Source organism: Medicago sativa, chromosome 7 (genome assembly GCF_051527215.1).
Source record: "Medicago sativa cultivar Bolivia chromosome 7, Bolivia_mono, whole genome shotgun sequence".
Taxonomy (NCBI): Eukaryota; Viridiplantae; Streptophyta; class Magnoliopsida; order Fabales; family Fabaceae; genus Medicago; species Medicago sativa.
Window position 1 is genome coordinate 33,809,819 of NC_140755.1, and position 17,121 is coordinate 33,826,939.

General features: G+C 37.8%; 2 protein-coding genes across 2 annotated transcripts; one reads left to right on the forward strand and one right to left on the reverse strand.

Annotated features, from left to right (window-relative positions):
• Nucleotides 1–9,993: 9,993 nt before the first annotated feature.
• Nucleotides 9,994–10,941, reverse strand: LOC146905801 (uncharacterized). Its single transcript, XM_085728643.1, has one exon. The coding sequence runs from the start codon at nucleotides 10,939–10,941 to the stop codon at nucleotides 9,994–9,996; it is 948 nt and encodes a 315-aa protein (XP_085584769.1).
• Nucleotides 10,942–14,320: 3,379 nt separating this feature from the next.
• Nucleotides 14,321–16,223, forward strand: LOC146905802 (uncharacterized). Its single transcript, XM_085730032.1, has 4 exons — nucleotides 14,321–14,459; nucleotides 15,457–15,522; nucleotides 15,637–15,747; nucleotides 15,885–16,223. Exons 1-4 carry the CDS (start codon nucleotides 14,325–14,327, stop codon nucleotides 16,032–16,034), a joined length of 462 nt encoding a protein of 153 aa, XP_085586158.1. The 5' UTR covers nucleotides 14,321–14,324; the 3' UTR covers nucleotides 16,035–16,223.
• The last annotated feature ends 898 nt before the right edge of the window (nucleotides 16,224–17,121 follow it).

The window sequence follows — 17,121 nt, forward strand, 5'->3', positions numbered from 1 at the left end:
ACCACCATATATGCTTAATTTTCAAACTTGTTTTGAATGTCTTTAAAAATTAAGAAAACATAATAAAAATTAATAAAATTAATTTTAATAATAAAATTAATTTGTTTTTTACAAAAAATATATGTTAATGGGTATTTAATCAATAACCACCATATATACTTAATTTTCAAACTTGTTTTGAATGTCTTTAAAAATTAAGAAAACATAATAAAAATTAATAAAATTAATTTTAATAATAAAATTAATTTTAATGTTAATATTTTCGTTTGATGGCCGGGGTTTGAACCCTGGACCTTGCATATCATATGCATTGTCCATACCAACTGAGTAAGCTCATGAGGACGTTTTTATTGCATTACAACTATTATGATATAAAACCAAATTCTGATTTTTTTTTGAGCAAAATACTAAATACATACTATACGATACTTTTTTTTGTTTGTTTTTACAATTCTACTTACCTTCTTTAGCATAAACATGACACTTTGCATAAATATAATACAATTATTTCTTGGTAAAAAAAAACAGAAAGCGTTTATTTCTGAATTTTCTTACCAAAGTCGTTTATCATAAATTGTATGCTTATATTACCTAATAATATATATATATATATATATATATATATATATATATATATATTATCACTTTTTTTTTAAGAAAAAAATGAATATATTAACACTGACACCGTAATTGTCACAACACAAGGTGTTCCGAAACAATCACGGAAAGAATACAGTCAAGACAAACATACACAACAGTCAGTCGGTGCCCATACATAAGAGCGGGTTCGACCACCAACTATGAGTACCAAAGCTAAAAACAACATTACTAGCTTTCAACCGCCACAATGAATAGGATTTAACTTTATCTAACATTTGTGATAGAGAGCTTTGTTGGTTCCTAAATAACCTGTCATTCCGATCATTCCAAATAATCCAAACACATAGGAGCCAAATAAGGTGAAAAAATGATCTCCACGATTTCAAACGACCAGCATAATGGATAAATTGCGGTAAATGGTCTGAGATAACCTGAGATTCAACCCCTTCAACTATGAGTCATGCCCGTACTAGCGACCAAAGCGCACTATAATACGGACAAGTCAGAAACAAATGCTTCATGTCCTCAACATGCTCACACCCGGCACAACACAGTTGCGAGTCCACTGAAATGATCCCGCGATTTGCCAAATTCTCTTTAGTAGGAAGACGATCCTTCATGAGGCGCCACACAAAAATAGATATTTTAAGAGGTACCTGTTTATGCCAAATTAACTCTGAATTTTGATGTAAATGGGGTTGTTCTTGCGCTGTCAGTAAGCCATACACACCACGGACCGAGTACCCACCAATCTGGTCCGGTAACCAAAGCCACCTATCAGAAGAAGAGTCCTGCAAAGTAACCGTAAGAAAAATCTCCCTACACTCTTCCACCAATTCCTCCTACAACGCCCACAGACTACAACGCCACTGCCATGCCTCCCCACCAACCTCCACACCTAACTCGAACATGTTTCTCACCGTGACTGGCTTGTTGACAGCCAAGTCATATAGGCGTCTAAAACACACACACAACGGAACATTTCCGCACCAACTATCGCGCCAAAAATCAGTATTGGCTCCATCCCCCACCCTCGTACAAACATACGACGCAAACGATCCCTCCCCACCCTCGCCTATCCCATCTCTAATCCTCACAATCTCCCGCCACCAAGAAGAACAACTCCGACCCCCATCCTCCAAACCTCCACACCATACCTAGCCACTAACACCTTACGCCATAATCCTTCACTCTCTACTAACAACCTCTAACACCATTTCCCCAACAAAGCGACATTAAACTCCCTCCTCCTTACTCCCAACCCTCCATACTCCTTCCTCAGACATAGAGAATTCCACAGCTAATCCAAGTAATTTTTCTTTTATCCTCACTCCCCCCCCCCCCCCCCCCCCCCTCCCCCAAAAAAAAAGAAATTTTTATTTAACAAAAATTCAATGGAAGAGACAGGAAGTGCAGTCACGACAGATTTGAGAAGGATCAACCTACCACCAAAGGAAAGGAACCGACTATGCAAACCAGACAATCTAGACTTAATTCGATTAACAACAGGCTCCCAAAATAATAACCGACGCTGATCGCCTTCAATCGGAAGACCCAAATAGAGAAACACAACTTTACCCACTTTGCAACCCAACATAGAAGCCGCTTCATACAACCAAGAGGCATTAATATTGACCCCAACCAGAGAACTTTTATGCAAATTTACCTTCAAACCTAACATAGCCTCAAACAAAACCAAACCAGCTCGCATTGCACGCACATTAGCCCAACTTTTATTTCCAATTAATAGTGTATCATCTGCAAACTGTAAATGCGACACAACCACTTGCTCTGCGCCACCCACCCTGTACCCCGTGAAAATTCCCGCATAAGACAAAGCTTTCATCAAAACATTGGAACCTTCTGCTGCCAATAGAAACAAAAAGGGGGAAAAAGGGTCACCCTGACGTAAGCCCCGTTCCAGGTTAAACTCATCAGTAGGACTCCCATTCACTAAAACTGAAGCAGTAGCAGTACTGACACACTCTCTTAGCCATTTTCGCCATAACGTCGGAAAAGCCATACTTCCCATAACCTCATCAAGGTACCCCCACTCAACAGAGTCATACGCCTTTTCAAAGTCCACTTTAAACATCAATAGCTCTTTATTCGATTTACGAGCCTCATCAACCACCTCATTAGCTATCAGGATTCCATCAAGAATTTGTCTATTTTTTACAAATGCGGATTGCACCTCAGACACTACACTGCCAATCACCTGTCTCAACCTGTTTGCTAAATTTTTTGCCATAATTTTATAAAGACTACCCACCAATGAAATGGGCCGAAAATCATTCAAAGACTGGGGACTCTCAATTTTAGGAATGAGTGCAAGGAACGTAGAATTTATACCTTTCGACAATTTCCCATTCCTATGGAATTCTGAAGTAAACCGCAAAATATCATCTTTCATCTCATACAAAAAATTCTTAATGAACCCAAAGTTGATTCCATCCGGGCCCGGACTCTTAAAACTATCACAGTCCTACACCGCCGCCTTAACTTCATCTGCAGAAAGCTGTCGAAATTGCAAATTGCCCAGTGTAGGCCGCACTACATGATCTGACCGGAAGTGATTCTTAAAATGCCTAAAAACTGCTTGACGGACAGGGTTGACACCCTCCACCACCGCCCCATTCACCAAAATCGAAGTTAGGGAATTATGTCGACGTCTATCTGCCAGAACCGAATGAAAATTTTTGGAATTTGCTTCACTGTCACGGAGCCAATTTAATCTCGCTTGTTGCCAACAAATGTTAGTATTAAGACGCGCAAAGAGTGAATATCCGTTGAAGTACTGTGTAATTCATTAAGCTCTTCTTCCGACAAATCTGTCTCCTCCCCTTTACCATCAAGCGCTGCCTGCCTCATTTTCAACCCATCAATCCTCGCTGGTAAATTACGCGTATGAGAACCATGCCGCTCTTCAGAGCCACTTTGATCATTTTCAATTTTTCTTTGAGGACATACCCTCCCCACCCATGAACTTCAAATGAGCTCCATTTTTCACGAACAAAATTATCGTAACCAGGCATGTCTTGCCAACATTTCAATAACCGCGTTGGTCTCGGTCCCCAATTCTGATCATCGACTGACAATAAAATTGGGCAATGACCAGAAAGACCTCTTAAATGAGCCACCTGCAAACAATTAGGCCAAAGAAGACACCACTCTTCAGATAGGAGAAACCTGTCCAACCTACTCATCGAACGACCATCTCCCTTGAACCACGTAAACTTTCGACCATTCAAAGGTAAATCAATTAGAACACATTCGTCAATAAACTCGTTAAAAGAAGAAAAATCATTGACAGCATGAGAACTCCGCACAGAGCGCCTTTCTTCTAAGGACCGAACAGAATTAAAATCCCCACACAGACAAACATTACAGTTACCCAATGGATGCACACGCGCTCCTAGAGAGACCCACAAAGACTGTTTAGCTCTCTGATGACAAGGATCATACACATTGAACAGATAAAACTCCTCATTTGATTTAATAAATCTGCCATGAATCATCAAAAAGTGGTCCCCGCGACCCGAGACCCACACCTCCACCTCTGAAGTATCCCAAACATTAAACATACCACCTGACGCCCCCACAGACGGGCTATAAGAATAATCATGACTCGATTGCCCCAAATTGATGTACATAAAAAATCATCTATCAACTGCATTTTAGTTTCTTGAAGACACAACACGAAAGGCATCTTTTCCTTCACCAATTCCTTAACTTCCTTACGCTTCTCCAACCCACCTAACCCTCGCACATTCCACGACAACAACCCCATCGTACACACCCTCACCCCGACGGCCACACCCCCACCACCTAACACCCTCCAACAACCGAACTCCCTCTCTCACTCGCATCACACTTATTTAACTCCCTCTTCCCATTCCCTGCTCTAGAAAGAACACTACACATATTATGATTGTCCCGTTCAAAAAGTAACCCAATGACCTTCCCAATTCCCCACACATCCTCAGCCGCCTCCTTCTCTTTACCATGTCTAACAGACTGCTTCCTCTTCCTAGCTCTTTTTTTCAAAGTACTCAACACAACACATCTATCTTATCACTTTTCTATGCTTATATTACCTGATAATATATATATATATATATATATATATATATATATATATATATATATATATATATTATCACTTTTTTTTTAAGAAACAAAAATGAATTATATTAACACTGAAACCGTAATTGTCACAACACAAGGTGTTTCGAAACAATCACGAAAAGAATACAGTCAAGACAAACATACACAACAGTCAGTCGGTGCCCATACATAAGAGCGGGTTCGACCACCAACTACGAGTACCAAAGCTAAAAACAACATTACTAGCTTTCAACCGCCACAATGAATAGGATTTAACTTTATCTAACATTTGTGGTAGAGAGCTTTCTTTGTTCCTAAATAACCTGTCATTCCGATCATTCCAAATAATCCAAACACATAGGAGCCAAATAAGGTGAAAAAATGATCTCCACGATTTCAAACGACCAGCATAATGGATAAATTGCGGTAAATGCTCTGAGATAACCTGAGATTCAACCCCTTCAACTATGAGTCATGCCCGCACTAGCGACCAAAGCGCACCATAATACGGACAGGTAAGAAACAAATGATTCACGTCCTCAACATGCTCACACCCGGCACAACACAGTTGCGAGTCCACTGAAATGATCCCGCGATTTGCCAAATTCTCTTTAGTAGGAAGACGATCCTTCATGAGGCACCACACAAAAATAGATACTTTAAGAGGTACCTGTTTATGCCAAATTAACTCTGAATTTTGATGTAAATGGGGTTGTTCTTACGCTGTCAGTAAGCCATACACACCACGGACCGAGTACCCACCAATCTGGTCCGGTAACCAAAGCCACCTATCAGAAGAAGAGTCCTGCAAAGTAACCGTAAGAAAAATCTCCCTACACTCCTCCACCAATTTCTCCTCCCACGCCCACAGACTACAACGCCACTGCCATGCCTCCCCACCAACCTCCACACCTAACTCGAACATGTTTCTCACCGTGACTGGCTTGTTGACAGCCTAGTCATATAGGCGTCTAAAACACACACACAACGGAACATTTCCGCACCAACTATCGCGCCAAAAATCAGTATTGGCTCCATCCCCTACCCTCGTACAAACATACGACGCAAACGATCCCTCCCCACCCTCGCCTATCCCATCTCTAATCCTCACAATCTCCCGCCACCAAGAAGAACAACTCCGGCCCCCATCCTCCAAACCTCCACACCGTACCTAGCCACTAACACCTTACGCCATAACCCTTCACTCTCTACTAACAACCTCCAACACCATTTCCCCAACAAAGCGACATTAAACTCCCTCCTCCTTACTCCCAAACCTCCATACTCCTTCCTCAGACATAGAGAATTCCACAGCTAATCCAAGTAATTTTTATTTTATCCTCACTCCCCCCACCCCATCCTCCAAACCTCCACACCATACCTAGCCACTAACACCTTACGCCATAACCCTTCACTCTCTACTAACAACCTCCAACACCATTTCCCCAACAAAGCGACATTAAACTCCCTCCTCCTTACTCCCAACCCTCCATACTCCTTCCTCAGACATAGGGAATTCCACAGCTAATCCAAGTAATTTTTCTTTTATCCTCACTCCCCCCCCCCCCCCCCCCCCCCAAAAAAAAAGAAATTTTTATTTAACAAAAATTCAATGGAAGAGACAGGAAGTGCAGTCACGACAGATTTGAGAAGGATCAACCTACCACCAAAGGAAAGGAACCGACTATGCAAACCAGACAATCTAGACTTAATTCGATTAACAACAGGCTCCCAAAATAATAACCGACGCTGATCGCCTCCAATCGGAAGACCCAAATAGGGAAACACAACTTTACCCACTTTGCAACCCAACATAGAAGCCGCTTCATACAACCAAGAGGCATTAATATTGACCCCAACCAGAGAACTTTTATGGAAATTTACCTTCAAACCTAACATAGCCTCAAACAAAACCAAACCAGCTCGCATTGCACACACATTAGCCCAACTTTTATTTCCAATTAATAGTGTATCATCAGCAAACTGTAAATGCGACACAACCACTTGCTCTGCGCCACCCACCCTGTACCCCGTGAAAATTCCCGCATCGGACAAGGCTTTCATCAAAACATTGAAACCTTCTGCTGCCAATAGAAACAAAAAGGGGGAAAAAGGGTCACCCTGACGTAAGCCCCGTTCCAGGTTAAACTCATCAGTAGGACTCCCATTCACTAAAACTGAAGCAGTAGCAGTACTGACACACTCTCTTAGCCATTTTTGCCATAACGTCGGAAAAGCCATACTTCCCATAACCTCATCAAGGTACCCCCACTCAACAGAGTCATACGCCTTTTCAAAGTCCACTTTAAACATCAATAGCTCTTTATTCAATTTATGAGCCTCATCAACCACCTCATTAGCTATCAGGATTCCATCAAGAATTTGTCTATTTTTTACAAAGGCAGATTACACCTTAGACACTACACTGCCAATCACCTGTTTCAACCTGTTTGCTAAAGTTTTTGCCATAATTTTATAAAGACTACCCACCAATGAAATGGGCCGAAAATCATTCAAAGACTGGGGACTCTCAATTTTAGGAATGAGTGCAAGGAACGTAGAATTTATACCTTTCGACAATTTCCCATTCCTATGGAATTCTGAAGTAAACCGCAAAATATCATCTTTCATCTCATGCAAAAAATTCTTAATGAACCCAAAGTTGATTCCATCCGGGCCCGGACTCTTAAAACTATCACAATATTCCTACACCGCCGCCTTAACTTCATCTGCAGAAAGCTGTCGAAATTGCAAATTGCCCAGTGTAGGCCGCACTACATGATCTGACCGGAAGTGATTCTTAAAATGCCTAAAAACTGCTTGACGGACAGGGTTGACACCCTCCACCACCGCCCCATTCACCAAAATCGAAGTTAGGGAATTATGTCGACGTCTATCTGCCAGAACCGAATGAAATTTTTTGGAATTTGCTTCACCGTCACGGAGCCAATTTAATCTCGCTTGTTGCCAACAAATGTTAGTATTATGACGCGCAAAGAGTGAATATCCGTTGAAGTACTATGTAATTCATTAAGCTCTTCTTCTGACAAATCTGTCTCCTCCCCTTTACCATCAAGGGCTGCCTGCCTCATTTTCAACCCATCAATCCTCGCTGGTAAATTAAGCGTATGAGAACCATGCCGCTCTTCAGAGCCACTTTGATCATTTTCAATTTTTCTTTGAGGACATACCCTCCCCACCCATGAACTTCAAATGAGCTCCATTTTTCACGAACAAAATTATCGTAACCAGGCATGTCCTGCCAACATTTCAATAACCGCGTTGGTCTCGGTCCCCAATTCTGATCATCGACTGACAATAAAATTGGGCAATGATCAGAAAGACCTCTTAAATGAGCCACCTGCAAACAATTAGGCCAAAGAAGACACCACTCTTCAGATAGGAGAAACTTGTCCAACCTACCCATCGAACGACCATCTCCCTTGAACAACGTAAACTTTCGACCATTCAAAGGTAAATCAATTAGAACACATTCATCAATAAACTCGTTAAAAGAAGCAAAATCATTGACAACATGAGAACTCCGCACAGAGCGCCTTTCTTCTAAGGACCGAACAAAATTAAAATCCCCACAGCGACAAACATTATAGTTACCCAATGAATGCACACGCGCTGCTAGAGAGACCCACAAAGACTGTTTAGCTCTCTGATCACAAGGAGCATACACATTGAACAGATAAAACTCCTCATTTGATTTAATAAATCTGCCATGAATCATCAAAAAGTGGTCCCCGCGAACCGAGACCCACACCTCCACCTCTGAAGTATCCCAAACATTAAACATACCACCTGACGCCCCCACAGACGGGCTATAAGAATAATCATGACTCGATTGCCCCAAATTGACGTACATAAAAAATCATCTATCAACTGCATTTTAGTTTCTTGAAGACACAACACGAAAGGCATCTTTTCCTTCACCAATTCCTTAACTTCCTTACGCTTCTCCAACCCACCTAACCCTCGTACATTCCACGACAACAACCTCATCGCACACACCCTCACCCCGACGGCCACACCCCCACCACCTAACACCCTCCAACAACCGAACTCCCTCTCTCACTCGCATCATACTTATTTAACTCCCTCTTCCCATTCCCTGCTCTAGAAAGAACACTAAACATATTATGATTGTCCCCTTCAAAAAGTAACCCAATGACCTTCCCAATTCCCCACACATCCTCAGCTGCCTCCTTCTCTTTACCATGTAAAACCACCCAATGATTCCACTCTTTATTAACAGACTCAGAAGATGAGGCTTCGTCAGAAGTACCTTGAGATATTTCTTCACTAACTGATTGAGGTCTAACAGATTGCTTCCTCTTCCTAGCTCTTTTTTTCAAAGTACTCAACACAACACATCTATCTTTGCTAGACAAACGCGCCACCTTCGTTTAGTACCAACTCCTTCTGCCAGACTATTCTTTCCTTTCCGCTTTCCCGCCTTGAAAACCCTTCTTTTAGCCGCAAAAATAATACCGGTCTCACCATGATGGTCCTTCAACCACTCTACGCTCCATGGGCCAGACACTACTGACTTTCCACAAAAGGGGGGCCTGACAAAACCGGTCCATGCCCATTAACCTCTTTCTGAACCACAACAAGCGGTCCTTTCTCAACTCCCACATTGCAAACAACTACATATTTGTTCCCCTCTTCTGACATGGTTTCATCATGTATCGTATTCACATCATCCATAAATACCTCAACGTGAGTAACGATAGGACTCAACACCGCTACCACTGGTACACTCTGCGATGTCACATCGTCAAAAACTCTTTCTGTTTGAGTTTGCGGTCCCAAAACTGACACGGCCGCAGGAATGTTTGATTGTATATCTTCAACTGTTTTATCAACTTCCTTTGCCATATTATCTGTAAATATTTCCTCTTCCGCCAACTCCTTTACAATTTTGTCCACAAAAGTATCCATATTTTTACAAGCTTCTGGATTAGCTTGTGCCTCCTCAATATCTAACTGAGACTTCTGATCTTCATTATCATAAAAAAGGCACGCATCCTCTCCAATATTAAGTCCTCACTCCTCAATAATCTTTATTTCCACCAAAATTCCATCTATCACCAATTTCTCAACACAAGAAACAATATCCAAAGATGGTGTTGAGATCAGGACACGAGCATAATCAAATCTTCCTCTGTCCAAAGTCATATCATCCATTCGAAGATAAGCCCCACACTCAAACACACATAATTTAAAAAAAAAAATCTCATGCCAATCCTGAATCGGAATACCATACAGTCTCTGCTATGCTCCCCTTCGAAAAGGAACCACTTCTTTATCCCAACGAACAATATTTGAGAATATAAGGACAAAAAAATCTTTTGCGTCCTCTAACAAAGATGAAGTTTCCTTTTTTGACGTACTACGTAAGAAAACTCTATCCGCGCCCATAGGAATAATATCTAAGTCCACATAGCCAACATCCTCGACTCGATTTTGAACCACAGTTATTTCCTCTCCGTTAATCACTTTTGCCACCACCCCTGAACGAGCCCATTGCACGTCGTTCCCATTTGATCGATACATCTGGACCAACTTCCTTACAACCGGTTGATCCCTTTCACCCACCTGCACCTCGGCCTCCCCCGTCACCCTCTCCACGTCCACCTTCTTATTAACAACATCAGCCACCTTAACTCCCTTCCCTCGGCCTCTCTTCACCACGCCCTCCCTCACCGGAACACCCACCTGTCCTACCGTCACAATTTTTCCTACCTCGTGCAATTGCTTCTTCCCGTCACCCCCCACACCAGTATTCATAATAATTTCTCCCTCACTAGCTTTCTTCTTAAGCACGACACCACCCCTAACACCACTCGACTTCCCCATCTCACTCTTTCCTTCGTTCTCCCTTGCAACCTTACCTTCCTCTACAAAAATGCGATCAAAACGAGCAACTCTCGCCCTAACACGGAAATTACCAAAGCAAACAGCATTCACAACCTTTAACAATTTACCAACATCACTAACCTTAGAAAAATGAACAAAACCATAATATTCCCCATTAACATTCCTTCTACTCGGAACTACCACCTCCTCCAGCAAACCACAAACCTCAAAACCTTTACGCAGATAAAAAATTGACAATTGTGGTGGAAAATTAGTAAAATAGAAGGTAACAAACCGTTTATACTGAGAAAAGGCTTGCTGGAGAGAAGTCGTTCGCTTGCTTCCCCTTTTCATCATCACCATCACCCAACCTGATCAGGTCTCCACCAACAACCTCTCGCCGCCGAACCTGCTGTCCATGTGGTGATCGCAAGTTATGCACCACCGCTCCTCTAGATGTTCTGTGCCGGTCATCGCTGTTCCAGTCAGTTGAAACCCTAAACCTAGATTGTCTGTTACCATAGTCATCCCATTCTCCCTGCTGCCAGTTTCGTTGCTGTCCGTCCCAGCCGCTGAAATCCTGTCCATGTGCTTTCCGTCATCGCCGTCTCACGTCATGCCAACCGTCCCCATCTGAATCCCGTTCCCCCCAATTCGTCCTCTCCTCCGGCGATAAGGAACGCCGGTGTGGTTGGTCGTGGCGGTGTCATGACGGACCACCTCTCTTGAACACTCTGTCGCTCTTCCTCATCTCTCTCCACGGTGTTGTATTATTGTCTTATTCCAATACTTAATTAAAAAGAAAGAAAAAATAGAGAAAAAAGTAAAATTTTCATCCATGCTTATCACGATACCACCCAAGGGGGTAAGTCATAATGTGTTGATTCCTTATGCAGATTATTACTTTATTTTTTATATGAAAAAGCAAATATATTATTATTATTATTATTATCATAAAACCAAAAGTATATTATTATGACCATCATCGTCATATATAAACACACAAAACTCACTTGTTGAATCGGTTGATAAATTAGAAGCATTCAAACGTAAATACGTATCTATAATTCGAAATAATAATAAAAATAGAAAAAACAACTGAATGGAAAGAAAAAAAACTGAAGGAGGAAGTGTGACAAATGTTTTTTTTTTAACAAAAACTGTTTGGTGGGACAAAAGATGGTGCCCCAAACAATAAAAATAGATTATCAACAAGCATTTCCAAAGACTTTAACTTATTTTAAAGGAAAAAGACTTTGAATTTGCTTCTCGAAAATATTGAAATTAAAAAAAAAATACTTGTTTTGTTAACGACAAATGTTAGTATGTTAATTGTTATTTAGTTTTTTTCCCCTTATAATGACTTCAATTATGAACCTTCAATTTTTTAACCCAGCCTACCCTAAAAAAAAAATTCTTGCTTGAAGTTTTTTTAGGACTTTGATCCTCAAGAATGTTGAAATTGAAAAAAAAAAACAAAAAAACGTTGAAATTTAAAATAGACACCTTTCGATGCTTTTCGAGGACTTAATTTGTTCCCAAACGAAATGTCAATAACCATTTGAAAACTCACACACAAGTGAATAAGTTAGGATTCAAACCCCAATCACAATGCCATGTTTAGCAATTTTGATATTTTTGTCGGTTGAAATATGACTTTTGAACTAAATGCTTGACTTTATAACCTCAAGAAACGAAGTTCTATCCCATCCTCGACAATTGTAAACTGGACATTAATTTCACCTATATAAAAGTGTTTCAATATTTTTTTTACATATTAAGATTTTTTTTAGGGAATATTAAGAAATTATTTTATGCATGGTTAGTATTTTAAAACTCTAAGAATGCAACAATGTTAATTAAATTATTTTGAGGGAAGACTTTGTCATCCATTGCAGTCCTACCTCACTCGAGATATTAATATTTACAATTGTACGCAGAGAATACCTCGTTCACAATCAAAAAATGTTTTACAATAGAGAGAAGGTTGATAACGGACATGGGGGACACATTGTGACAAAATATTAAATATTAGTCAGAAGCTAGGCATTCAAAGTTTATTACCAGTATTAAGTGCATGTACCATGAAACTAATTTCTAAAAAGTATTTTGACAGGAATTTAAAATAATATATAAGCCTAGTAGAGACCCTCAAATTTTCTCTATAAATTGAAGCTCTCTATAGTGTCATTTTTCCTTTCATATTTCCTATAGAGAAGAGAGAGTATAGTGCGAGAGAAACCATCAGTGTGATTGACAGGTAGTGATCATCATCAGTTTTTGGTTGTTTAGCATCCATCAGTTCTCGTATCTGCTCATTTATTTAGGTATATATTCTTGAACTATTATTTTCATATATGAATTTAATCTTCTTATAAAATTTGCATGAAATAATCACTGGATATGAATCTAGTAATATTGTATGCAATTAATCTGCTTTACACGACCACCTGATTCTATTCACTTGTCTTTTTCAAGGTTTGGTTTGGTTTTTGCATGTTTTTTTTTCTGTTAGTTTTGTGTATGTGTGCATTTGTTTTTGTTATCCCCCGTGTTTGATTATTTGATCAACTAATTGATTGGCCGATCAATCTTATTTTCAAAACCTTAATCTTTAGTCTATGAATTTATTTTGTCTATATGATTTTGATTTTTTTTGAATTTGGGCCTTCACACTATGCGAAAATAAATTTAATATTTCTTATCTTTGAACAGATTTTGTATGTTCGAAATTTTATGCTCGCGTACTCTTATACTTAATCGGATCTATTACATATATTTCTATCAAAAAAAATATTATGTGTTTTCAAAATTTTACACACACCCAAACATATCTCCTATGTGATTTTATGTAACAACAAGTATGCAAACTATTTTTATGAGGAAACATGAATGCAAACATCACCCATTAGCCTTTTCAACTTAGATTGTTTTAAAAAACAATTTATTTAATATAAAAATACTATTTTTTACTAAATGAAAGAGACTATTATTTTAGATAGTTGATATAAAATATTTTTTACTTTAAATATTGTTTTGCATTCAGTTACAACAATATTCTTGACTCTAAATGGCAGTTTTAATTACAATTATTTTTTTCAATTCCCAAAGTTACATAAACTAACTTCTTATTATAATCAGAAAACTAAGTAAAAAATTATAATAAAAATACAATTTTTTAATTCTTACTTTTTAAAATGTTATGTTATTTTAATATTATCATCTTAACGACAAAGGATAGTGACACAATTTTTTTTTGAAATAATAGGATAGAGACACATGTTAATACCATGTTTTTATATAATATTCATACTTTGAATCGAAAACATGTTTATTAAACAGTGTGCAAATCCCCGTGAGTTTAACTCAGTTGTTAGGGATATTGCATATTATATACAGGGGTTGGGTTCGAACCCCAGACACTCCACTTATCCACAATTAAATTGTGTGAGCTCTAGCCACTATGTAATTTGACAAAAAAAAAAAAAAACGTGCAACACACACTATCTCTTGATAAAAAAATCTAAGCAAAATAATAGAGTGCAAAAACATCATTTTATATTTCTAACCTTTTGACTAATAACTATGTTTACATTCCAGCAACACGACAATCATCTATTTTCAATTACTTTCATTTTAACAAATTATTATCCATGTCTACTGTTAACGTTAGTATCTTGTGTTATGCCTATGTTTATGTTGATATATAGCTGTTGTTATTGCGTGCATGTAGGTAGGAAGAAAAAATGGCCCATCAAGGGAGGCCTGGTACTTCTGCATCACCACCAACAAACCCTCCTCGTCGGGTGCGGACAATGCAGACAATATCAGCGAATCCAGTTCGTGATCTTTGGGCAGCAAGGAATAGGCTCACAGAAGAGGTATATATACTTTCTTAATTACATGTAAATATTTTTGGTTAAGGATAGTTATCAATTAATTTACTATGAACAATGCGCTTAATTTTCAAATATTCTTGATTTATTTACCATTGATTCTTAGTCGAAACTAATAAGTGATAGTAACATTTAATTTGTAGTTACATAGTGTGTTGCTATATGTATGGATGTGAAAATGTAATATTGCATTGAATTGAAAATAATGATAAGTGTGTTTTATTGATATAATTACATTGTTAGAAATCTATCTTAACTGGTATGTTTCTTATCCAAGATATTTTTACCTGATCTAATTGTTAAGAGTCTATTTTTGTAAGAATGAAATATAAGTGGTGGATACGTAGGTCACACAACAAGCTAATTTTGTAAGTAAGAATGAAATATAAGTGGTGGATACGTAGGTCACACAACAAGCTAATTCTGTAAAGATGAATTAGATCGAAAATTAAATATGTTAAGAGTTCAGTTTAAGATCTGTCAGGAGAAAATGTTTATAAGTGGTGGGTATAGAGTTATGTTTAACCTAAATACTAATATTATTTATTTAGGTTACGGATTGAATACTAATTTGTAGTGGTCTAGTGTTACTATTCTGCAATCATGTACATATTTAATATTACAATGAATTAGAAATGATGAAAAGTGTATACGTTAGCTTAGTTGTTACAAATTTAAAAGCATGAGATTGTAGTTTGTTTTTGTGTTTTTTTTTTCTTTCCATTTCTTCTTTATCAAAAAAAAAAGTTGTTACAAATTTATCATAGATTTTTTTTTGTTGAAGGAATTTATCATAGAAATCTTAATTGATATGTTTATTAATTTAGCATTCATGAGTAAAATCTGGTATTTGGGTATATAATGTAGCAAATTTTTAGCTCCCTACAACACATTTATCTTATATTGATTTAAAGTCTTTAGTGGTGGGGAATTAGGAACGACATATTCTTTACTAAAGAAAATTCACATTACTTCATTTTAGTTGTTGGCAAGGGACTTGCAAAATGAATCTCAAGAAAGCACTGATGATTCAGAGAGTAGTGACGAGGTAAATGTTATGTAATTAATTATTAATTTACAAGTAATAATTTTTTTTTTGAGGGGATGTACAAGTAATACATGTCTTCTTTTTTCATGTATTTTGCAAATATATGTCACACAGGAAATGCGAGGGCTTACAGAGCAGGAAATCCTCAGGCACATCCAACAAAAGACTTACCAGTTCTGCCCTAATGAAACAAGCACCCATAACCAAACCTGTACCATATGCCAGGTGAGACCAATTACATGTTTCACAATTTATCTTAATATAAAAAGTGACACCTCTATTCTAATTACGAGCTGAATATTAAAATCCTAATATATGAGCACATGTTCAATCATAATCTACCAATTTTTTGTGTTTATTAGGAAGACTATGTGGAGGGGGAGAAGATTGGTAGACTTGATTGTATGGATATATTTCATCTTGACTGCATCAAACAATGGTTGGAGCTGAGGAATGTTTGTCCAATCTGTAAGGAGACAGCTCTGGAAATTGATGAAGATGAGGATGCATGACTGCTTGATGTTGCCTCAAAACTTTATTTTGTTATCAGTATTAAGAATGTCTCTTCGGATGATGTTTTCTTATCCTGCTTTATCTCTTTTTAATAATTGACGGATTTTTTTTATGATGTAATTTGGTTTACATGATGAAAAGTCATCTCAAACAGTATACATTTTACCGTTTTGTTTGAATCAGTTGCATTATAAGTGAGTTATAAACATCACTTAGACAGTAATATTGCTCACCTCTTTTTTATATTGTTATCTTATGTTATCAACTCTTTTATGTGATCAAGTTTGTTACAAAAGATTTTCTATCATTTTTACTTTACATTGCTGAACTTGAAATACCTTCTTGTTTATATTATCAAATGTGATGAAGAGTCATATTTCATGAAAAATGGATGTTGAGCAACATACAAATGAGATGATATTGTATATCCAATATCTTAAAATTTTGGATAAAGATGTAGTAATGAAACCACTTGTGTGGTTGTTTATATTCTAATATGTTGATCCAGACTCTCCTCATGATCCAATGGTTATATTAGAATTGATGCTTTGATTAAAGTGTATGTGAAAGCAAAAGCTTTCTCTGTTTGAGGGGGAACTATACTCAGATGAACGGATGAACCCACACCGAAGATTATTGGCATGTCAAGTGAGTTATGTGTTTTACACTGGATTGAAAAGTAAATGTTGATATATTAGTGAGATGGTCCATAAACCTCATTCTTTTAGGTTTTAAATGAAGATACAATGTACAAACAACTTGTGTGATTGTTCTTAACTTGTTCTTTAGGCTCCTCTCAAAATATTTATTTATTTATTCTAAAATAGATTAATGTGTAGTGCATATATATTTAATTATTAAGGGATGAGGTTGTAATTCAAGTATCTCATAGGGGAGGGGAGTATAAATTTTACTTTTCAAGGAAAGGGAGTGTCATTCAAACTTCTCTTATGAAAGGGGAGTGTAATTTACTCTAAAAAAAATTGGAAAATATTGATGCATTTACACTACACAAGAAAAATGTTGTCTTATGAGGAACAAACATTTTTTTTGAAATGTATGATATTCCTCATATAACCGCAAGAA